The sequence below is a fragment of the Brachyhypopomus gauderio genome, chromosome 4 (genome assembly GCF_052324685.1).
Source record: "Brachyhypopomus gauderio isolate BG-103 chromosome 4, BGAUD_0.2, whole genome shotgun sequence".
Classification (NCBI taxonomy): Eukaryota; Metazoa; Chordata; class Actinopteri; order Gymnotiformes; family Hypopomidae; genus Brachyhypopomus; species Brachyhypopomus gauderio.
Window position 1 is genome coordinate 21,123,208 of NC_135214.1, and position 24,055 is coordinate 21,147,262.

At 39.8% G+C, this 24,055-nt stretch overlaps 2 protein-coding genes across 2 annotated transcripts in view; one reads left to right on the forward strand and one right to left on the reverse strand.

The window, feature by feature from the left end:
- Positions 1-865: 865 nt before the first annotated feature.
- bpifcl (BPI fold containing family C, like) lies at positions 866-12,135 on the forward strand. The gene is made up of 16 exons (XM_077003004.1): positions 866-931; positions 1,011-1,136; positions 2,982-3,093; positions 3,202-3,330; positions 3,535-3,687; positions 4,347-4,410; positions 4,496-4,556; positions 4,917-5,008; positions 5,790-5,966; positions 6,147-6,206; positions 6,370-6,534; positions 7,717-7,784; positions 7,912-7,954; positions 8,042-8,105; positions 9,278-9,354; positions 10,797-12,135. The coding sequence occupies exons 2-16, from the start codon at positions 1,031-1,033 to the stop codon at positions 10,836-10,838; spliced, it is 1,413 nt and encodes a 470-aa protein (XP_076859119.1). The 5' UTR covers positions 866-931; positions 1,011-1,030; the 3' UTR covers positions 10,839-12,135.
- Positions 12,136-12,140: 5 nt separating this feature from the next.
- LOC143512543 (piezo-type mechanosensitive ion channel component 2) overlaps positions 12,141-24,055 on the reverse strand; it is a 31,998-nt gene continuing 20,083 nt past the window's right edge. Inside the window, exons 23-32 of the mRNA XM_077003003.1 lie at positions 23,870-24,017; positions 23,547-23,761; positions 22,978-23,136; positions 22,367-22,514; positions 19,331-19,519; positions 19,124-19,216; positions 18,795-18,964; positions 17,961-18,077; positions 14,434-14,513; positions 12,141-14,348 (exon numbers count right to left, since the gene is read on the reverse strand). Of these exons, the coding sequence (XP_076859118.1) occupies positions 14,125-14,348; positions 14,434-14,513; positions 17,961-18,077; positions 18,795-18,964; positions 19,124-19,216; positions 19,331-19,519; positions 22,367-22,514; positions 22,978-23,136; positions 23,547-23,761; positions 23,870-24,017 (1,543 nt within the window). The 3' untranslated portion in view covers positions 12,141-14,124. The remainder of the gene's footprint in view (positions 14,349-14,433; positions 14,514-17,960; positions 18,078-18,794; positions 18,965-19,123; positions 19,217-19,330; positions 19,520-22,366; positions 22,515-22,977; positions 23,137-23,546; positions 23,762-23,869; positions 24,018-24,055) is intronic.

Genomic DNA, 24,055 nt, shown 5'->3' on the forward strand with positions numbered 1-24,055 from the left:
AAGAGATCTAGAAGGTCTGTAGAGAAGTAGGAGGTCAGACAGATAAGGAGGAGCCATATTGTTTAGAGCCTTATAGGTCAGTAAGAGAATCTTGAATCTTGAAATTAAATAATCTAAACACAAATGTAATAAAAATTTAACATTAAATTTACAGATTTATCTGTTTAGATGGCTTGTCAATAAAATGTCCCATGTGATGACAGCCATTTTTAAAGACAAGGAAGTAAGAACTCACAAGGTCCCAACACATGCTGCATCTTAACACCACATTCTGCTCCTAAAGGCACAGCAGCAATCATCATGGTATCATTAGATTTTTTATGTAACTGCAAATCTGATGGCATTCACAGAGGAAAGAATTAATGGCTGGGTCTCATACAGTACATACAGTACATACAGTACATACAGTACATATAGTACATATAGTACATATATCCCACCAGAAGTGCTGCACAATACAATGTGAAAAACCTTTGTTTGATTGGGGTTTGGTGTTTGTTGTTGTTTTGTCTGCTTGTTTATCTTTCTGTACACCCCATGTATAGCCAACTTGCATTTTCCCTACAATAAACCACCAGATATATAATGCTAAAGTGTTGAAAATTAGCTGATGTGTTATGTATCATGGAGTTTCTGAGGCACTTATCCTGCAGCACTAGGCTAATCATAACTTGTGCTTGGCAATAATCCATTTCCTGTAGTGGATTCTTATTAATCATTAGTAAACTTGTGTAAAACTACTTTACACATGCATCTAAAAGCAACAGAAACCTGGAACTAGAAACTTTGTGCTTCCTTATTAAACTCCTCAGCAGTTAAACACAGTTTCATATCTCAAATTAATGAGGAAGTAGGTATAAAAACTCACGAACAGAACATGCAAATACAGACGCACACCACTGTGAAGACAGAAGAACCAGCCATCTACTTGGTAAGGAGTAGTGCTTTATATATATATGTATAATCTATAAAACGTATAGTTTGTATAGAAATGTTTTACTTTCTTAAAGGCTCCGGAGGTTCTGTGGTTATGTACAAGATGCGTCTACTTGCTCTGCTTCTGGTGACTGTCACACATACACATGCAAACTATCCTGCACTGCAAGCTGTTCTGAGCCAGAATGGATTACGAAAAGGTAAGACAGACCTCACTGGGAAAGACACAGAGACCCACATGGAAATGTAAAGGTCTAACTCTTGGTTGAACTATTTACTGCATAGTGTTGACACATCCTTTTTGGGGAGAGGGGTACCTGTTATGCAGAAATGACACCTATTCACCTTTATTTATATGTTTAATTAAATGGAAAAATCAGTGAGCATGAGACTGAAAGTGTGCAGGTTCTAGAAGTTACGGCTGCAGTACCTGAAGTGAAAGTTGTTGTGTTGAGATCTAATTAATTAATGGATTATGTTAAATGCATGTCTACGTCTCTCAGACGTGGTACTGCCAAATGTTATGACCTATTGTTTGGACAAAGTTGGATGTCTGAGGTAGATCCTTAGACCACAGGAACTTTATTTACTTATGTGTTTATTCCTTGTGTGTGGTGGATGTTGACAATCAACCAATATTGGATAACAGTCAGTGCAACAAGCTGTCTGAATATGTTAACCCTAAACACAGCAGAGAAAGGAAAACGCACAGAGATTCTCAGTACTGCTGTGACCCCTGGGACACCGGGGAGCGATCGGGTGGACACACACGCTGAGTAGAACGAAGCTGATTGGCTAGTTTTATTATAGGCAAATCCACAGAGTCGGGTCAGTCTAGTTTCAAAAAACGAGCAGGCATATCCATATTAATACAGAACAAAATGATGACTAGAAACATAAACTAATATAAACAATAAGGGGATACACAGAGTCCAGATAAACACAAAGACAAAACAACCACTAGGAACACACCAACAATAACATGAAACAGACCTCACATCCAGAAACTCATGAAACACAACCAGAAACAAACTGCACAATAACCAGAACTGACTACACAGAAACAAGGGTTTAAATACCAGACATACCAAAGAAAACCAACAAGAAACACCTGGAAATACAAATGAGGGGCGTGGTTACAGAAAGCTAGGTGGGATTAAGACAGATAGCATATTGACAGATAGCAAAATAAACAAAGATACACTTGACAGGTGGGGGCGGGGCTGATCATGGCATCAGCCCAAATCAAAAAGGCCTGTATGGACTGAATCAGTTAAAGTAATGCAGAGGGGCTTCAAGATGAGGTGACCCCCAAGAGGGGGTCTGAAATTCCAAAAACAGTAAACATTTTACAGAGGGCTTGCACTCTGCTTTTTGCAATTATGGATATATCACTTATCTTTGTGTGACAAGTTAAATGTGTATCTAAACATCAGGTACTGGCCTCCAGTACCCATCCCAAGCGTGTGTGTGTATTCTGCGTCTGTTTACGTCCATATATACAGTATATTTCCTTTGGGTGTGGTTCAATGTACGTGCGTTCATCCATCTCACCTGTGGCTCATCTCATCAGCATTGTGCATAGCACTTGGGTCTTGTTTATTTGGAGGTATTCAATGTGTGCCAATGTAGTGATCATTATTGGTCTTCGTCTGAGTTTCTCGCTGTGTGTATTCTTTGTTCTAGTTAGCTAGTAGCGCTATTGAATGTACCTTCATCTCGGCATCCTGCCTAAACTCCTCGCCTCACTCTATAGCGCAGACATAATACTAAAGTCACCTGAAGGGAATACAGCAGGGTATACAGTACTACCTGCATTAACACACCTAAACTGATTTCAGATCAACAGTGAAGCTTCGGGAATTCAGTTTGCCACTGTTTCTGGGATCAGTGACATGAGTGCCTCTTCTGATCAGATGTAGTCACCACACCTAAGAGTTTAATTCAAACATGTAATTACATGAATTGTGGCATTCAGAATGTCAAACATTTGTCATTTGTGAATTTGTGCATGTGTCTTTCTTAATTTGTCCTTCTATGTGCAGTATCTCACTGGATGACGGACTGGCTGCAAAGTAAACTAAGTACTATTAAGCTTCCAGATGTCAGAGGGGATGTAGACATCAAAATTGGCACAATACATTATCTCCTCTACGAGTATGTACTTAAGATAAAGACTGGTGAAGTATATGCAGTGTATCACCAAAATGTCTGTGCTTGGAGAAACTGCTGCTGTCTCATGGAGAAACTGTGCTACCTCTTCAGCATGTCAGTTCAGCGCTGCGACTTGCCGGAACCATCTGTAGCGTTTTCAGAGGGGACGGGCGTAGCTCTGCAAGTGGACGGTCTCTCCATCGCCATCAATGGGCTCTGGAAAACACACTTTGGTTTAATGTAAGAAAGAGGCATCCATCAATCATTTATATCACATTTATATCAAATGTTTATGAAATAAAGCCCTCAGCATTATGGCTGTTAAATAAAAAATGTATGGCTTGTGGTTAATATCTCCTAGAAGAACAGGCCATGATACACTGTAGATTGGAGATGGTCAGTTGAAGCATAACCTCTGTATCTTTCTGCATTCCCCACATGAAGTCACGACAGTGGTTGGTTCAGTCTGGCTGTGTATAACGTCAATCTCAGTGCAGTGTTGGAACTGGACAATAACGATGGATGCCTCTCCATCCTGACACCGGTGTGTTCTGCTGATGTGGGATATGTGCAAGCTAATTTTCACGGAGGTGGCAGGTGAGTCCACGATAACCAGGCGACGTTTCTGCTGCTGTCTGTGTCAGCATGCATTCATCAGCTGATTTATACTGGATTAGAAAGTTTTAGCGCACATTTCGGATCAGTTGGGGTCAATAGCACATCTGTTGGTCTGTGTTAGTTATACTCTAGCCTCTCATGAATGATGTGTGTCTGTACACAGACCTGCTGTTGAGTGCCTAGTTCTGAATGAATGATCCCTTTCAGTTGCCCTATGTTACATTTAGAAAATACACTTAGAAAACTAAAATATGTTTACGTAAACTAAGATATGTCTACGTAAACTAAGATATGTCTATGTAAACTAAGATATGTCTACGTAAACTAAGATATGTCTATGTCAACTAAGATATGTCTACGTAAACTAAGATATGTCTATGTAAACTAAGATATGCTTACATAAACTAAGATATGTCTGCATAAACTAAGGTATGTTTACATAAACTAAAAGCAAATATTTGATTCTATGATAGATTATTTGCCTTTATGCTCATCACATTAAACCAGAAACCATCATAGGTTATTCTAATATTACTGTAAAGGTGTATATGTACATTAAGCGTAGCCAACATTTGTTTATAGCCCTGCATCTGTTTGTCCCCAAACATTCATTCTTTATCCTATGCTATTTTTTACAGCTTTTTCTTCCAGCCATTTGTAGAAATGTTCAGCAGCAAAATCACAGACAAGATCCGTGAAAAGGTATATTTGATTCCAAAAGACAATTTCTTGTTAGTGGAGGAGGCTATTGAAAGCAAATGATACCATAATGATTTCCCCCGTCCAGATATGCCCTGCATTTAAAAAAGGAATTGAAGACGTAGACGGCCACCTAGCGGCTATGTCAGGTATGTCAGTTAAATAATAACAGAAGCGGTTGAATTAGTGGTGAATAAGCGGTTGAATAAATCACCATGAGAACTAGACAAGTTGGCCTATATTATCTGAAAAACCATTTATGTACAGTCAGACACAGAACAATCCATGATAAAAAATAATCAAAAAATATTGAAAACAACGTTTCTGAAATGTTTATATAATAGTTGAACTATGTCGTAAACAAAGCTAGATTGTTCAGCAACATCAACTTCTCCATCTTCTTATGTTGCTACTGTTGATCTAGTTTACAATGTGAAACAATATGAATGCTGAAATTATACTTTATATTCCTTATGAAAACATGTTCATTATTTGCCTTTCTCCCTCAGATGCCATAAATATGGATCCATATGTTTTTATGAACATTTCTTTGACAGACTCACCTATTGTGATGGACAGTGCACTTAGATTAAATATAACGGTATGTCCAAAAACTGTCTTTATTATATATTTGTATATTATATATTTGTCAGTTTCATACTGCATTCTCAGGAAAGATATCTTGGTGCCACAGTGCTTGACATCTGGTTTTGTATGCAAACACTTATTTTAGTAAGGTCTAGTAATTCAGACCAGTAGAACTGAATTACATTAAAGTGAATCATGATATAATCATGACAAAATTTGCCCATAAAGCTGTAATAATTCTAACATGCTTTTACAAAAATATTATATAAGATTGTGTCCGTAATTAGTTCCACACTCAGGAAATTCACAATACTTGATCTCATAGTATACATGAGATAATTTCTTTAAAACAGCATATCAGGAGTCTCCAGATTCTCATGAATGTCCATTTAATCCTTTACTGTACATTATATCTGCTGTATGGGTATTTTCACTTGATCAGTAAACAAGACATGAGTGTAATGTAGCTAAAAAAAGATCAAATGTAGCTTATAAGCATGGCTCAAACTGTATAACTACATCAGTACATCAGTACATTAGTACATTGGTAATTACCCTGGAGTCTAGATGAGTGATAAGAAGGTAATTTAAGGTATTATACTCATTTGAAAAACAAAATTTTTGAATGTCCTTGTGGAATGTACTAGTTATTATTCATTTTTGTATTATCCATATTCTAGACCTTTGAAGGAGATTAATATTTGTGCATATTTGTACTTTATTGAAATTAAGTGAGACTACTTATTTTGTGGCGAGCGTAACCGTTGTGTCCTTTGTTCATGTTCGTGTTACAGGGCGAATTTTACAGCAAAAACTTTTCTTCGGAGCCGCCATTTTCTCCCAGTCCTTTTCAGTTGCCATGGCAAAATAAATACATGCTTTCAGTGGGCATGTCTGAGTTCTGTATTAACTCAGCATCGTATGCCTATCTTAAGTCTGGAGTCTTGAAAATCTTAATCAAAGATGATATGGTGAGGATGAAATCTAGAAAACATTTCCTTGTCTCCATGCAATACGACAACTGCCACGGTGCTGTTAGTTTACAAAATTACAAAATTGGTCACAATCTGTCAATGTCCAAGATTCTCAACATTTATCAAAATCCAAACCTAACTAAGTGACCTTTTGCTCATTTTAAATAAAATGTTCAGATCCCCAAGACATTTCCACTCCACCTGAACACAAGCCAGTTTGGATTCCTGATTCCCCAGGTGTGTCATGCAGCTACTGTTAATCTAGTGAGAGTTTTACAGAACATGCAGTCAGTATATGACGCAGCTGAACCATTTTACTGGCATTATTGAGTGCAGGTTTCAGTCCAGAGGAATTCAGATATGTAAACCAATGTCTTTCTCTATCGGATTTGTCCTGCAGCTCCCCAAGTTGTACCCAAACCTGACCATGCAGACGCTGCTCTATGCCAGTGAAACTCCACTCTTTTCCTTTACTGAAACGGCTGCGAATTTTCACCTGCTTAGTGCAGCCAAATTCACTGCCATCAAGTCAGATGCTGAAGTTCCTCTCTTCAGACTGGACATGGTGAGTGTTTCAGTTTTGAGTTTATGTTGTCTACTTAGTGAATAGTAAAACAGTTGTGATACGTTTCAAAAGAAACATTTGTCATTAGTTAGTTTGTTTCATTTATTTATTTTCATTTATTTCATTTATTACATATTAAGTGATATTACATTTATTTATGTGACCAGTATTTATGATAAAATGTAATTGTGTAAATAATAATGAACAATATCAGTCAAATTGTCATGTCAATGATCTACCTATTTCTTTTCAAAGTGTAGAAATTACACAATTGAACTATTCACTTTTAAGTTATTCTCATATTTTTAAAAGTAGCAGTCTATCAAGAGGCTTCTCATTTTGATGAATAAAGGAACACATGAACACATGAGAAGATTACAAAAGATTCTGAATTTGTGATAAAGCTGTGAACAAATAATATGTATGTCTGATGCTTTGTCTAAGCATTGCCTTGGACTTCTGTTTGATAATCTAGATTGCCCTAGATTAACCCTAAACCAAGATTACATATTGTAAGGACTGGAAGGTGGACACATGCGAGACTCGACTACATCGAATAGATGATTACGATGAGGCATACTAAAGACTGAAGACATCTAGACAGACAAAAGCACACACGGAAAACAAACACCCAACACCAATACCTTAACGAAACAAACACCCAACACCAATACCTTAACAAAACACCCAACACCAATACCTTAACGAAACAAACACCCAACACCAATACCTTAACAAAACACCCAACACCAATACCTTAACGAAACACAAACACCCAACACCAATACCTTAAACAAACACCCAACACCAATACCTTAACAAAACACCCAACACCAATACCTTAACGAAACAAACACCCAACACCAATACCTTAATGAAAGACAGGGAAATAATGAACAGAAACACAAGGCTAAAACATAATGGTATTTCAGAAAACAAAGTACGGCACAAACACACCACAGAACAGAATATACCTGTAGACTCTACAGATCTTAGCAGAGACAAGGACTGATCTGTATAGACAGAATTGCTAAGTGGAAGTTAGCATGAGAACATCAGGAGTGATAATGAATGGATAGCAAACCTGGCATAAAACAACGTGAAAAGTATCTTTGTGAAAAGTATCTTTGAACGTGAAAGTATCTTTGTCATGGTTTGTCCAATCTCTTTTACTCATTTAAGGACTGCTCTTTCAGTGCCAAAGCCTACATTGACAAACAGCTGCTGAAAGGTTTTTTGGTGATGAAAAAGTATGTAAATAATTTCCCTGTTCATTACATTATCTGTTCAGTTGTCCACTATCCATTACGTATTAATAAAACCTAAAATGCAATAACACTACTTTTATTCTGCCTTCACTTTAAACTCCTCTTAAAGTTTGACTGTGACGCTTGGATCAAGTGATATTGGTGATTTCTCAGTAAGAATTTTTGAACACTGCAATGAATTAATTAAATGTTACATTTAAAATGTGCTGTAAAAATGTTACGTTTTTTTTCCTTTTCAGATTACCCCGATTAAGAACACACTAACATTAGCATTGACCAAGGTGGTACTTCCAAAGGTGAATGGTAAGAATGAGATCCACTTAAAAATGTATAAAATAAAATTATTTAAATTATTACTTCAGTGTTCATCATGGTCATAAACAAATTTCACATTAAAAGCTGGTGTACACTGTAAAACAAATACAACCCAAACCATCATTACTCAGTATTGCCTAAATAGATAACTGTGACGATCCTGGGCACTGTAATCAGAAGTCTGGCTGACTGGCCAATCAGGAAACCTCTTTAAAAGAAGGCGGGACTCCCAGCCATTTGTGTGCATACAAACAGCAAATGAAAGGCCACGTGTAATGGGGAGCGATTAGGGGGTGTGGCTGCATTCACTGAGAAGATGGAGGTTTATTAAGGTCAAATCCATAGTCGTAGTCATTTAAAGGGTCGTATAGCCAACAAAAAAATATCTGAAAGACATAACAAAACAGAACACAAAACGGCAGGTTAAACACTCACAACAGGACCCAAAACAGAACACAAAACGGCAGGTTAAACACTCACAACAGGACCCAAAACAGAACACAAAACGGCAGGTTAAACACTCACAACAGGACCCAAAACAGAACACAAAACGGCAGGTTAAACACTCACAACAGGACCCAAAACAGCAAAGCATGTGAAAAATGAAAACAAGGCCATGCCTGATAGCAGGGGGCGGGGCCATACGGGACACCCAGCACTAAGTGTGCATGTGTAACGAAACAAGAAGGCGGGGCCATACGGGACACCCAGCACTAAGTGTGCATGTGTGTCCAACCAAGGGGGCGGGGCCATACGGGACACCCAGCACTAAGTGTTCATGTGTGACGAACCAAGGGGGCGGGGCCATACGTGACATCCAGCACTAAGTGTGCATGTGTGTCGAACCAAGGGGGCGGGGCCATACGTGACACCCAGCACTAAGTGTGCATGTGTGTCGAACCAAGGGGGCGGGGCCATACGGGACACCCAGCACTAAGTGTGCATGTGTGACGAACCAAGGGGGCGGGGCCATACGGGACACCCAGCGCTAAGTGTGCATGTTTAGGTTTGGATGGAGAGAGTATGAATGGAACGAGGGAACAGACTCTTTGAGGTCTAAGTGAGAGTGGGAGGCAGAGGTTGGCAAGAACTATACAACTCTAAAAGTAGAGCAGATTACAATCTGATTGTATAATATACGCAATAATCTCATGTTTCAGCCCAACTGAAAGATGGCCTTCCTTTGCCATTTGTGAAGGGTTTCATCCTCAGGAATTCAGTGATGAACATTGAAAATGTGAGTACAATATGTTATGACTTCTATTACGAATTCTATTGCTAATTGCTCTGAGGTAAACACATATTTGTGAAAAACAATGTGCCCATTTTAAAGCAGGATATTTGCAATGTTCACAAAAAAGTAAGTTTTCTTTTTTATTATCACACAAGGTTCTCTGGTGTAATACCTTTAGATTACGTGTAATATGAAATCATCTGAGAGATAAGAGGAATTAGCACCCTAAAACAAACTCTTACAAACTCTGTTTCTTACAAAGCAGATGCAAGAGGCCGTTCATAGCTTGTGTACAAACAGTTTTGTTTGTAATATCACATGAGTAACCCACCTATCTACATTTACATTTACATTTACGGCATTTAACAGACGCTCTTATCCAGAGCGACTTACAAAGTGCTTTGCTTCTGATCACAGAATGCATCCTAGGAAATAGTAGGCTACAGATAGGCCAGAATTCAAGACACCATTGAGTCAGACTACTACTAAACTACAGGAGTCGGTATCATTACAGTGTTTTGCAAGTTAGACATTTGCCAAGAAGCACAAATAACCATAAACAGACATACAATTTAAGAACAACGGCAAGTGGTATCAGATGAGTTAGTGCTCTGGTAAGAACTCAACAAACAGGTGAGTCTTCAGTCTACGCTTGAAGATAGCAATAGACTCTGCAGTTCTAGCAGCTAATGGAAGATCGTTCCACCATCTTGGAGCCAGGACGGAGAATAGTCTGGAGCTTTGTCTTCCATGACACTTTAAGCATGGGGTTTCAAGTCTAGCCAAGCTTGAGGTTCTAAGTGTTCGCTGTACAGATCAGTTTTTTACCATGGACATCATGTAGGGAGGGGCCAGTCTATTTTTGGCTTTGTAAGCAAGCATCAAGGTTTTATATCTGATGCGTGCCACTACTGGAAGCCAGTGAAGAGAGCGTAGCAGAGGAGTCACATGAGAGAACTTGAGTAGATTGATGACCAGTCGTGCTGCAGCATTCTGAATTAGTTGTAGAGGTCTGATGACCCGTAGAGGAAGACCTGCAAGTAGGGAATTGCAGTAGTCCAGCTATCTACCTTTCAATCTAACCCTATGACCTTTTTGTTACCACACGCCTTGGTCAGGTCCAAACAGACACATTTGAAGAAATTCATCAGATGGGGCCCCATTATTAGAAAGCAGAAATAAGAAACAGATTATAAAATCTGTCAAGTAATACATATATTACTACATATATTAATTCATACATTACTTGAACTGACTATGCAAAGCATGTACTGGAATAAACTGAATAATTGTACACCTGATATTTTGGGGATTTAACTGCAAAATAAAGTATGTACTGAGTATGAACTGTGTTACTGATAGATGACTGTGAAGCTCATTAGCTTAGCTTGCCATTAGATGTATTTCTGCAATGTTGCTTCAAAACTCTCCTCTTTCTATTGCAGGGTTTTGTGACAATTGGAACAGACATTGACCTGCTGCACTGAGTTGGACTGGCCTGGTTGCTCTGACCTGGGCCACATGTCAGCCCCTGGTCTTCCTTTGGGGTTTATCTTGTTTCTAATCTAATTAAGTAAAATTTCCTTTAGTGTACTCTTTGTTTTCATTTCCTTTGTTTATTATTTTTATTGAGTTTTATTGAACCTTTCTATTTAAATCAATTGTCTTTCTACTTTTGTTTGGTAAAGCATCGTGAATTAGCTGGTGTATGACGTGATATATAAAGATTCCTTTACTTGCTTTATGCTGAGCAAGCTTAGATGTCAAGATTAAGAAAATGCACATTATAGTTCATTATAGGCATATAATATATTCTATGGTTGTTAAGGTAGAAAATCTTTTTACAAATATTTTTATAAATCAGCTTATGAACTGTGTTTGCAGGAATTTTCAAATCACAAAATTATGCTGTTGAAACAAAAAAATGGTGGTAGCTAACTGTATTAATGCATTCATTTAAATGGAGTTGTCACGGTTGTTACGGACCCTTCCCTGAGGGCGTGCCGCTACGTTGTCTGCATGTCGTTATGTCCATGTATGTAGTTCCGTGGGTGTGGGTTGTTCGTGAGCGTGTTCGTAGTCTCACCTGTGCCTTGTCTCGAGATCACGAGGGTCTGTGTTAATCACCTATTTAATGTGCATTCGCGCAGTGTCTTGTGCTCGTCTTTGTCTAAAGTTTCGTGCCAGTGTGAGTGTCTGTGTTTTGCTCACTCTCCGCTCGGCGCTTACACGTCTGTTCAAGTTCAATAAACGTTCTGTGTTGCACCGTCATCTCTCGTCGTGCCTCCTCCCTCGGGTGTGACGTTACAGCCCTGGACCCCTCCTTGTGGACCTGCGTATATGTTATCTATGTCCATATATGTACTTCCTGTGGGTGTGGCTGTTTGTTACATGCGGTGGTTGTATAAAGTACATATTGTGTGAGTTAGTCTTGTCCTGTGCTCGTCTTTGAGTCCCCTACATGTTGTGTGTATGACTAGTGGTAGCACACCTAGTCACCAACATGAACAAACTGGGTTCATTATATGACACGTGTCTCTGCATCCTCAACCCCCGCACGTTACAGGAGTGTTTACTTTCTGTCACACTCTGGCTGGGACACAGCCAGCCCTCACAGATCACACACAACCAATCACACGGGCACCTTCACGTTCCATCCAATCACTGGTTTATACACACATCTCCTTCACCGATCAGTCACCGCATTATATAATTCTCACAGGGGCCAGTGCTTTGCACTGATGTCCTTGGCTTTTGTTTACAAATAAACAAGAAAAGAAACTTGTTAGCTGCATCTCAAAGTTTATTATGGTAAACATTGCAGCGAATACAGAAAAAAAGGACTTTCTGTCTCAAGAATGAATTTTGTTCAGATATTAAAATTAAAATGATGAATTCTATGGTGAATACACTTCTAGCAAAAATGCTGGTACATTCTTCTCCAAGTAGGTGACAATCTGTACATAGACATAATACTCCTGCTTCCATATCAAATGTGATTATTAAATTATTATTTACACACACACAAACACACATTTACAATTTACATACACATGAATGCCACCTTTTATTATTCTGCGATTACAATTAAATAGTAAGATGAAATGAAAAGTACACATGCACTCTATGAATGTTGTTAGAATATGTATTATATATCATACCTGTGTCAGTGAGGATGATCTCATGCTAAAGGGTCAAGCTTGGTAACTCAGCAGTTTGGTGGTTTATAAATACTAAAATGTACAATCTGAAGGATTGAAATAGATTTATTCTGCCTTTAAATCCAAATTCTCATTTTTGAGTTGAGAGTCCAGCAATGGGGGGAAGGACTCAATTCCCTGTATTCAAAACAAGGAACTTTATGCTTCAAGGGAAAATCAGATGGAAAGCTGGTAGGTTAGAGAATAGAGAGCAGTCCCAGTGCAATATTTTATAAAATTGTGCACTGAACGCTGCAAGAAATTCTAAGAGATTCTAGTCGTTTTTCTTTTCCCGTGTCATTTTGATCATGGTTTCAGGTGAACGGTACAAGAAGATGAGTTTCTGAAACAGCTGTTCCTCCAGCTCCATCTCACCAGTCTCCCGGACAACGAAAATGTCGGTGCACAGTTTCAGCACGCGGTCCACATTTGGAAGCTCCTCGAACATGATGGAGCGTGATATTCCATTAAAGAACTCACGCACAAACTTACCGATCACCAGAACCACCGACATGTAGAGTCCCACGATGCTACCAACAAAGAACAAGGTCAGAGGTCAGGGACAAACAATAACTTAGTTTTTTCTAATGTTCATGTTCAAATCACAAATGATGTTATTGATTCAATTTTAAGAACTATTTTTAAGAACTTTTTTATGTATTGAAATGGTATAATTTGCTATATATTATTGTGTGCTGTGACTGTAACTGTAGATGGATTAGGATCAGTGTGCATGGTCAAGAAAAGAGGGAAAAGTGTAAGGCGGTGACTTGCTGAAGCAGTAGCCACCGTGTGATGACACTGAGATTAAGTGGATCCAAGTATCGGCTCGCACTATTAACAACCACCATAAACGTTGAAGAGCGTGGGAGGCAGGAAGACACAGGGAGACTGGGAAAAACTCAAACTTAAATGACTACAACGCGTATGAACAGAAATAATCAATAAACATGGGGAAAAATAATAAAAGGAACTGAAAAGATCACGGACAATACTCAACGCGCAAAAGAGAAAAGAAACTAAAGACACCAGGGGAAGTATCTAGCTGGCAGGCGAACGCCGCAATAAACAACCCTTCCCAAACTAAAGCAAAAATGGATAGGGAGCAGCACAGGAGGAACGTACTCGAATAACAGCAAGAGACAGAACAACAAACATAAGAGAAACTGATGGCAAAATACCAACGACCAACCGAGAACCAAACCAGAGAAAAGGGCGATTCATCAGTGATCCAACACAAATCCCTTCCTTAAATAGGGATGATCAGCAGATCACTGCTGATTGTGGAGACCCTGCCTGGAACTGGCTCGTGGACCCCTCCTAGTGGTGATCCGGGGAGTCGCATCCAAGCCAGCTCTGACAAAAAGACTAGGAAGAACTAAAAGCTGAAATAAAATACAATAAAATAACACAAACATATAAAAATATAACGGGAGAACATGGCAACAAAACCATGGAACCAGGAAGCCAAGAATGAGTCAAAAATCTAAAATCATATTTGATCAGCAATTTCATTACATTAGCCTACATATGTGACATGCAATATATAATAACGAGGAACCAAAGAGTCTTCTCACCCATATCCAGCTAAGAAGCCCAAACTTGAAGGACTGACTTTATCATTAAAAACCACAATCTCAATGTTCTGGCATCTCATTGGTGAAGGTCCTGGAGTGCACTCCTCCACCACCCACCACTGGGATCCTTGTGTCTCTGCACTCTCATTGGCTTGTTGCAGATTGATGGACAGCGGGCGGAAGAAGGCCAAATGGAGGTCATCTTGTCTGGTGGAATGCTCTGTGAATAGTTTGTTACAGCTGTGAGATTAACCCAAATCTGACCACGACACCAGCGTTACTCTATTCATTAAGATACTACTCACCAATGATAAGACGACGTGCCATTTTAGCCTCTGGTCCAGAAGAACCTCTGATATATTTCGGAAGCAGATTGTCAAAGACCCTGCCAGAAATCACAAGACACATGATAGAAAGCATGATATCTGTGGGTTTGGCTTCCACAATCATCAAACGTTTCATAGCCCTGGAGTGTAGACAGACACAAAGACATTTGCTTTTAACTGCTCGCTAATCGGCTCATGCACATTATTGTAACAAATGCCTTCATATATATCAGGGGTATTCAAGAAAACTTTGAGGAGGTCCAGTTCAAAGAAATTTCCTCAAGCAGAGGTCCACAACATTATTTGCAGTATGACGATATCGGAATAAATTGTGTTAAAAAAAATACAGGTTAAAATCATTTCAAAGAAGTTTATTAGCACTGAAACAAAGGATAACATTGTGTGGCTGCAGTTTAAATAAAAAATAACTAAATTATGTATTCAAAAACAAAGAAAGTGCTTAAGAAAAAATAGCAGCTTCAGTTTCCTTTTGATTGAACAATCTCTATATTTCTCCTCAACAAAACAACTCTCAAAACACCTGAACTATTTCTCTTACAGATTTCTCTTACATCTGTCTTCCCCCAATTCCCCCTGCTCAGTGTGAGAATTGAGCTTTGGCTTGCCCTGCCAACATTTTAAATCTGGGCTTGCAGGAGGTCAGGGCCATTCTCATGCACATGTGCAGATGCTCATTGGTGAGCTTGGAACGATATTTTGTTTTTATTATGTTCATTGTAGAGAACGCTGCCACTCAGCTGTATGTGGAGCACAACATGGTCAAGATAAACGGCCACTTTTTTTCAGATCTGGGAAAGCTGTCTCAGAAACCATCTGGATCCAGAAGGTGGCAAATTCGGTTCTTGCAAACTGCTCTTTCAGGACCACATCTGCCTGGAGGTCAATCATTTGCATCTGGAGAGGCCCAGTGTTTGCCCACTTGAAGTGATGTGTGACATCATTTGTGAATGCTCTGACGTCAGCAATGAGAAATGGATTCTGTATGAAGAGGGTGAGCTCCTCTCCAATGCTGACTTTGTCAACAAAGTCAACAAAAGAGGAGACATCTCTATGGCCCTGCACCAGTTCTTTCACTTTTGGGAAGTGTGTGTAGTCTCCTTGCAGATCTTCTTTGAACACCTGAAGTTTTCGTTGAAATGAGCGGACAGCTGTCATCAGATCACAAATGGAATTGTTCTTTCCCTGCAGCTGAAACTAAGCCCATTCAGGTGTGACATGATACCAGCCAAAAAAGCTACGATGCCCATGTTTTTCCTCGTCATTTAGAAAGACAGAAAAGTTGGCTGCTTTCTGACTTTCCAGTTGTTCCAAGAAAGCTGTTACTTCACGTCTAATTGACCAAAATCGCTCTAGCACCCTGTCTTTGCTGAACCATCTAACATGGTTGTGTAGCAAAAGATCATCTGAGTTTGCATCAACCTCTTTGAGAAAATCCCTGAGCATGTGATGCTGACAAGAAGAAGATGCCCTGAGAAAGTTTATGATTTTCATCACTGTCTTTATCACCTCAGCATACTCATCTGACAGGGCGGAGCAAAGGACAGCCTGATGAATAATGCAGTGGTAAGAGATCAGGTCAGCGTTGTCTTCTTTCAACCTTGCCACAGCTCCCTTTTCTCTCCCTATCATGGCAGGGGCTCCATCAGTGGTTATTGATATCACTTGTTTTGGCTCAATTCCTCGCTTTGATAGCATTTCCTTAATGGCCAGGTAGATGTCTTCTCCTTTGGTAGTGGTCTGCAGGGGAGTCACATTTTTCTCCCTGTTTAAGAATCTTATGTAAACCAATAGCTGAGCATTGTCAGACCCATCAGTAGATTCATCCACACGCAGGCCTACACATGGTGCCTTACAAATAGCTTCTTCCAGCTGGGACAGTGAATCCTGAGCTAGTATCTCACTTCTCCTTGTGGCTGTGCAGGCTGACAGGGGTATTTTCTCTATTTTGTCACAGAGCTCATCTTTTTCTTTACCATCAAGCAACGCCTCTGCTATTTCAGTCATGTACTCTTTGACAACATGCATCTGTAAAGGGTTTTTTTTGTTTCCCTAAAACCCAAGCAACACGGAGGGAACATTCATTAGAACGCTGTTGTGCACTGAAAGCATGGCTTAATACCCTGGTGGACTGATCATATTGGGCTGTGAGACTTCAAATCTTCTGCGTACGGAGTTCGGACTTAGGGGGGTATGATTGGTCAAATGCTGCATCAGTCCATTCCGTGTTGAACGCTCGATTTTCGGCGTCTACTTTTCTCCTTTTTGAAAGCTTCATAGTGTTTGCACCTCTTCTGACTGTAATTCACATCCTGTCTTCCTGTATCATCTCCCTGCGTTTCTCGCTTCAATCGCTTTTCACTCGCCTTTCACGTTCTCTTCCTTATATCACACTGCGTGGATGTCTGTGCCTGGCTACAAACCTCGGCTTCGGTTTGCTCATACAACTCGCTCTGAGTTCAAGCTGGCGATTTGATTCGCTAGTTGAACCACGTGGTTAGTATGACTCGCTTGGTTGGTTGGTTTGTAGCTTCCAATCCTTGCTCAGTGCAGTGCTGGTAAAAGCACTTGTGTCAGATAGGGAAAAAATAAATGCTCTGGTTTAACATTAATTCTCCCGTCAAAATAAATTTTTTTTAACAATTTATTCTGGGTCCGGATGGGATGGTATAAATAACATAGACTGCTACTGTCCCCCAGGGGGGTGTGGATCCCGGTAGAGAGTACGCTGTGTGCAATTGGCTGCTGCTTCTCGCCGTTGTGTGATTGGTAGTGTAAGACTTGTACCTGTGTTAAAATTGTAAAGCGATCTTGGGTGTCTTGAAAGGCGCTACATAAATTGAACATTCATTCATTCATTCATACATAATAATTCAGACTTCTATATAAAAAATAAGTCCTATAATTTGATTAATTCCTATTGTAACGAAGGGAAGGGATGATGCCAACACCAAAGCTTTCAACAAGGCTTATTGAGAACAGTGCATTAGTGCTTAGCAAAACAAAGGATAAGAGGCACACACCACACAGGGGCAGGGCTTGAACAAAGACAAGCGACAAGCATGTCATCAACATACATTAAATACCTTAACATAAACGAGGAAGTACTACTAACGAGACGAGACACAGGTGAGATGGATGAACACACACACACTGAACCACACCTACAAACACATACATACACAGACAGCCCCGATGGAGAAGCCAGGAGCAGACAGTGACACCTATAGTTCCTTAATAATGTATGAAACAAACTATTTTCAAATAATACCTGTTTTCATTTATTTAAATTAAATGCTTGTCTATTTCATTAATCTAAAGTTAGATATAAGGAATAGACAACGAATTATTGGAAGCACTGCAGAAACACAAACATGGTAATTTTACCCATATTTAATGTCAGTTAAAATAACTAGAAAACCTCTTTTTTGCACATATGTGTGGGAGAGTGAATGTGAGAAAGAAGTGGTGTTAGTGTCCATGCTTACACAGAGTTATTCCGTCTACCACGGAGCATGTGGACAAGACTGTCCTTGAGTTCTTGGTCCTCATACTTCACCGTGTGTTCACCAACTGTCTCTGCATTCGATACCAAGGATGCATTTCTGTCCATAAAAATGGGCACAAAAATTCTTCAAAAACAGGTCATGACTGAAAATTCTCACTATAGTAAATATCCTATTATATGTGTATTAGTTGCTGTTATATGCAAAATTAAAATCATAGAAAAGTCGATTCATTTCCATAATTCCATTCAAAAAGTTATACTTTCATAAATTATAGATCACAGTGCTTGACTGGCCAGCCAACTCACTAGACCTAAACCCCATTGAGAATCTATGGAGTATTCTCAAGAGGAAAATGAGGGCCACCAGACCCCACAACAAAGAACAGCTGACAACAAGCATCAAGGAAATCTGGGCTCCCATAACTCCCAGCCAATGCCACAGGCTGATTGCCTAAATGCCACGCCACATTGAGGCAGTGATTAAAGCAAAGGGATTCCCAAACAAGTATTGAAGAATTGAAAGTACTGTATTTTGATTGATTTGATGTGATTTTTTCAGCAAAAACTAAAATGTAGTTTGGACTGATTTCTCCACAGTATTCTAATTTTTTAAAATCCTGTCTTTGTGGGATTTATTATGTAAAACATTATGTAAAAATAAACAAATAAATACCTGAAATTGTTTAAATTGTGGGCCTGAATCAACTTTTCCATGATATTAATTTTTTTTATATATATATATAAAGCATTGAGTAAACAACTATTTTGCTGTCCCTGTCCCAAAGTGTTTGTTTTATTTGTGTGTGCCCATTACCTCAGTAGAGTCCAACGCAGTGTCATGTAAATATGAGAAGAATTGCTGAGTTCATGGATCATGGCTTCTCGGCTGGCCGGACTGATGCTCCATAGCAAACTGGCATCACTTTTAATCTTTGCAATTATTATGTCTTCTGCCATGTAGTTTACTATGAACTGCATTGCAGACTAGTGGAGTTTTGAAAAACAGATATATGAAAGAGAGACAGCAATCAAGTAAACAAACCAACTAGTTTAGATACTAGAAATTTTTTTATATCTGGAATTTCAAGAAAGAGACTGTATTGTTGGTAAATTCATTATGTTTCTTGGTGGGTAATTGTTTACCGGATGCGTAGCATAAATTTGAGTCATCTTGTGGTATGCAGATTCAGTATAAGGCACTAGATTCTGTTCTTGGGCACTCATGGTAAATAAAGGCTAGAACACATGAAAAGAAAACAGCAAAAACAGAGGTAAGAAAGGCAAAGAAAGTAATGGTATGAAATGAGGAAGTATGTCAGTAAGGCAAAAAAAAACTATGCAGTCACAAACCTCATATCCCGCTATGCTAATCTGGATGGAAACATCCAATGGCTGATTGGTTACTCCAGCTACAGATTTGACCAATGACATGAAGAGCAGGGGAAACCAGACAATGCAGATGAGGCCAAATATCATCAAACCTCCCATTCCATACTTCACCACTTTCTTCTTCTTCTGTCCTGGAGTGTGGGGGTATTTCTACACACAGTGACAGAGAGAAGGAACCATGGAACCTCTTTTAAATATTTCACAAGCTGCATAATACACAGACCTTTCTGTAACTACTGCTTTTGATCTTGTCTGCTCCAGGAGGAAGAGGTAAAATGGTCATCATATTTTTACAGACCAGCCACAGTATTACTGGATACATCTACTTTGCACATACAGTGAATAGCTCTGTCATGGTACGGCCCCTGGCCCTTGGGCATGTGCATGTGTAGTCTGCGTCTGTTTATGTCCATATATGTATTACCTGTATTCGGCACACCTGTCTCGTTACCATGACGTGTTGCACTTGGTTCTTGTTTATGTTTAAATGTTTATTGTGTGTCGTGCTTGTTGCACGTCTTTGTTAAAAGTCAGATCCTGGTTGTGTGTGTGTTCTGTGTTGCTAAGTGCTAAACATTGGTTGTGAAATACGTAAGGGTTAGACCTAGCACCATATCGCCACCAGCCACCAGAGGGATGATGATGACCTACGCCTGCTTGATAGCCCTTATAAGCAGCTCACTCCAAGACACTGGTTGTTAGTCAGTGTTCTGACCTACAGATCAGCCAGTACCTTTGGGTAGAGGTTACAGGACTTAATCTCTTTATTATCTTTTTTTTTCTCGAGTCTCTCTCTCTCTGGTTTTGGGTCATTTTCTCCCTTCTACAAGGAGCTGTTGCTATAAAACTAAAACGACGAGTTTGTTCACCTCTCTTCGTTTCCTTTTGACTACTCTTTTGTTAGGAAGTTTATTTCAGTTTTTTGCCTCACTGAATGAGAAAGCCTGTCCTCCCCCTGGGTCCTATCTGAAATCGGGTCCTATCTTCCCAATACCCTGTGGTGGCTCACCCGGTTCACCTCTGGCTAGCCATCAGATTAGAAAAGACACAGCTACTGCGTGTTGTTTCTACCCTCTATGTATACCATGTGTGTTGTTCTTACCCTCTATGTATACCATGTGTGCTGTTTCTACCCTCTATGTATACCTTGTGTGTTGTTTCTACCCTCTATGTATACCATGTGTGTTGTTTCTACCCTCTATGTATACCATGTGTGTTGTTTCTACCCTCTATGTATACCCTGTGTGTTGTTTCTACCCTCTATGTATACCCTGTGTGCTGTTTCTACCCTCTATGTATACCCTGTGTGTTGTTTCTACCCTCTATGTATACCCTGTGTGTTGTTTCTACCCTCTATGTATACCCTGTGTGTTGTTTCTACCCTCTATGTATACCCTGTGTGTTGTTTCTACCCTCTATGTATACCCTGTGTGTTGTTTCTACCCTCTATGTATACCATGTGTGTTGTTTCTACCCTCTATGTATACCCTGTGTGTTGTTTCTACCCTCTATGTATACCATGTGTGTTGTTTCTACCCTCTATGTCAGGTATCACCAAATGGCGGACCGCGGTCCGGATCCGGACCCGAACGCCGTCCTGTCCGGACCCAATCACATTCCTGATTAACTGGATACGGACCCAAATGCCAAAAAAATTTTAACGGGAGACTATATTTTAAAACGGAGAATTTATTTTCAGACGAGTGTTACGGTCACCACCCATTTGAGTGTTACGTTCAACCCCCCCCGCTCAACAACTTTCGTTCGCCACCCCCCCCCCCCCCCCCCCCCCCCCCCGCTCAACAACTTTCGTTCGCCACCGCGAACCCGGACCTAAGGTCTGAGCTATCTGCCAAAAATGGACCGCGGAAAGATTTAATTGATTACCCCTGCTCTATGTATACCCTGTGTGTTGTTTCTACCCTCTATGTATACCCTGTGTGTTGTTTCTACCCTCTATGTATACCCTGTGTGTTGTTTCTACCCTCTATGTATACCCTGTGTGCTGTTTCTACCCTCTATGTATACCCTGTGTGTTGTTTCTACCCTCTATGTATACCCTGTGTGTTGTTTCTACCCTCTATGTATACCCTGTGTGTTGTTTCTACCCTCTATGTATACCCTGTGTGTTATTTCTACCCTCTATGTATACCCTGTGTGTTGTTTCTACCCTCTATGTATACCCTGTGTGTTGTTTCTACCCTCTATGTATACCCTGTGTGCTGTTTCTACCCTCTATGTATACCCTGTGTTTTCCTACTCTTGACCATGTCATTTGCCCTTTGTGAGTATTGCTGCCTTTGGAGTTTTGTGCTACCTATTTGTGTTTCTACATTCAGATTTGTATTTGTATTGTTTCAGTTACACATGCCCTTATTAGTAATGTATTCTGGTTTTGTCTCATTGTCTTTGCATTGTGATCAGATGCAAAGCACTTTGTAAGTCGCTCTGGATAAGAGCATCTGCTGAATGCTGTAAATGTAAATGTAAATGTAAATGTAAATGTCTTCTCACTTATTGATCTTGGACCATATCATGGATTAAGGATTTTTGCATAATAAACATTGCTCATCTCAACACTTATATCCTGCCTATCGCTTATCTTTACACATAATTGTGACATTGTCATGTTTGTGGTATAGTAATGGCTGATGGTGATTAGGCAGCAGTGTTGCCTAAGTGTTTATATGTTATGTGTTTATTGGATTGAGGGTGTTTTGCCACTCAGTCATATCCATCCAACAGCGATCCTAATGAAGTGGAGTTGTAGGTTTGCTAGTTGTAGTTGTAGTTGTAGTTGTAGTTGTAGGATTGCCCAGCTGTTGCTATTCTTCATGGTAACACTTGCGTTATTGTCTTACTGTAACCTAGTAATAATTATAAACAATTCTGACTGCATTTGCATCAGTCTACTTGTGTTTTTCATCATCATGTGAGTACTTATAACTTGTTTGGATGACTTTTCAGCTGTTAATCTTGATGTACACTTGTTCACACCTTCTCTGACTCTCTCCAGCACTTGAGAATGAAGATATTGGCATAGATGTCCTCCACACAGATCCAGTTTGACACACTGAGGGTGGTGTCTGTCCAGACCCAGTCCATAACCGCCCGCAGCTCAGTCAGAAACGGAACCAAGCGGAACCTGAGAGGTAAAGACATGGATCAAACAGTATGGAGTTACAAAGGGAATACAGAGAACTTGACACCGAAATCAAAATGAGTGACTGCTAAGTGTGAATAAACTTACAGTTAATCTCTTATGACATATATTCATTTAGTTTTAATGTACTTGCTGAACAATTTATGTTACTGAATAATGTTCCTTAAGATTAATATCTAAATAATAAGTGCATTAACCTTTACATTATATTACTATCCCATGACCATTTCATCATCATATTGTCATATTAACATAATCTCCCCCAGTATGACAAAAAACACGAGAGCAATTTGTGAGCATCTGAATATAAATGGCCAACAGACGCATTTTTGTCATAAGCAGTTTACTGTACATTGATATCTCCAGTTATCAGTGGTATATGTTTTAATAGGAGATACCTAATAATTTCACGTGTACTTCCACACATGGTTTGGGAAGCACTCACCCCTGGAAGAGGAACAGGTTCATGTAGTTGTAGTTCTTAGTGAGAAAGTTGCCAAGGACTCTGTTGGGGTATCCACACTTGATCTGGTACGCCGACAGGCCAAAGTAGATGCACTTCACAAAGTACCATAGCTGCGCAACCTGGTTCCTGTTGAACCTCCTGCAGCCAGAAGGGATTGGACAGAGGAGACCATAACCAAGATCTCAGATCATAGCAGAAATGAGAACATCTGCATTAAGGAAGGCACGAAATCATCAAGATGTGTTCTTCATGCTGCACACCAGCCAAGATCAATACAGATGTATGTGAAGGAGAAAGACTGAAGATCAATACAGATGTATGTGAAGGAGAAAGACTGAAGAGGCAAAAATAAGCGAATCGTTTAACATTTATTTAAAAGGTGGGTGTTAAGGTGGATGTTAAGGTGGATGTTAAGCTCCTCGTCATACATAGAAAGCTCTAGAAAATATACAGTGCCATCACATACAGAGGACTTTCATTTTTAAGAAATTCAAAAGAAGGGACTGTCTATACCCAGAGTTTTGTAGAGATGCAGAGTTATTGCTCACCGCTCAGTAACCCCAGGAAGGACGAAGAACATCCAGAAGTGTATCCCAAACACCAGAACCACCTGGAACACACACTTTCCCAGCAAGGTCTTACGCAGGTAGAGCGCACGGTCCACCACCATGGTGCCAAACTGGATGAGCAGCATGACCAGGAAGGCCTCGGGGACCTGGTCCTCTGACAGGGACTCCGTTATATCTGCAGCTGCACTGTGTTTCTATATCCACCAGTATAACAATGAATCAGGGTGCTGTATGTTTTGCAGATGTTAAAGATATAAATGGAACGGAAATGAAACAATATAAATGTATCAGATCAGCCTCACCCCAAAAGCCCAGTAGCCGAAGATAATGATGATAAAGTTTACGACATCAACCAAAAACATTAGAGCGTACACGTCACACACAGGGCTGTATTCGGGATGAATGATGTCATAGAAGAACTGCCTGATTGGTAAATATATGTGCAGGCCACTAGAGAAAGAGAAAACTAGTTTAAAATGATGACGGGG

Excerpts from the sequence above, each read along its gene's own strand:
- bpifcl (XM_077003004.1), top strand. The coding sequence starts at position 1,031 with ATGTACAAGATGCGTCTACTTGCTCTGCTTCTGGTGACTGTCACACAT. Across the intron at positions 5,967-6,146 it reads TCTTAATCAAAGATGATATG|ATCCCCAAGACATTTCCACT; the intron begins GTGAGGATGAAA and ends TAAAATGTTCAG. Across the intron at positions 6,535-7,716 it reads CTCTCTTCAGACTGGACATG|GACTGCTCTTTCAGTGCCAA; the intron begins GTGAGTGTTTCA and ends TACTCATTTAAG.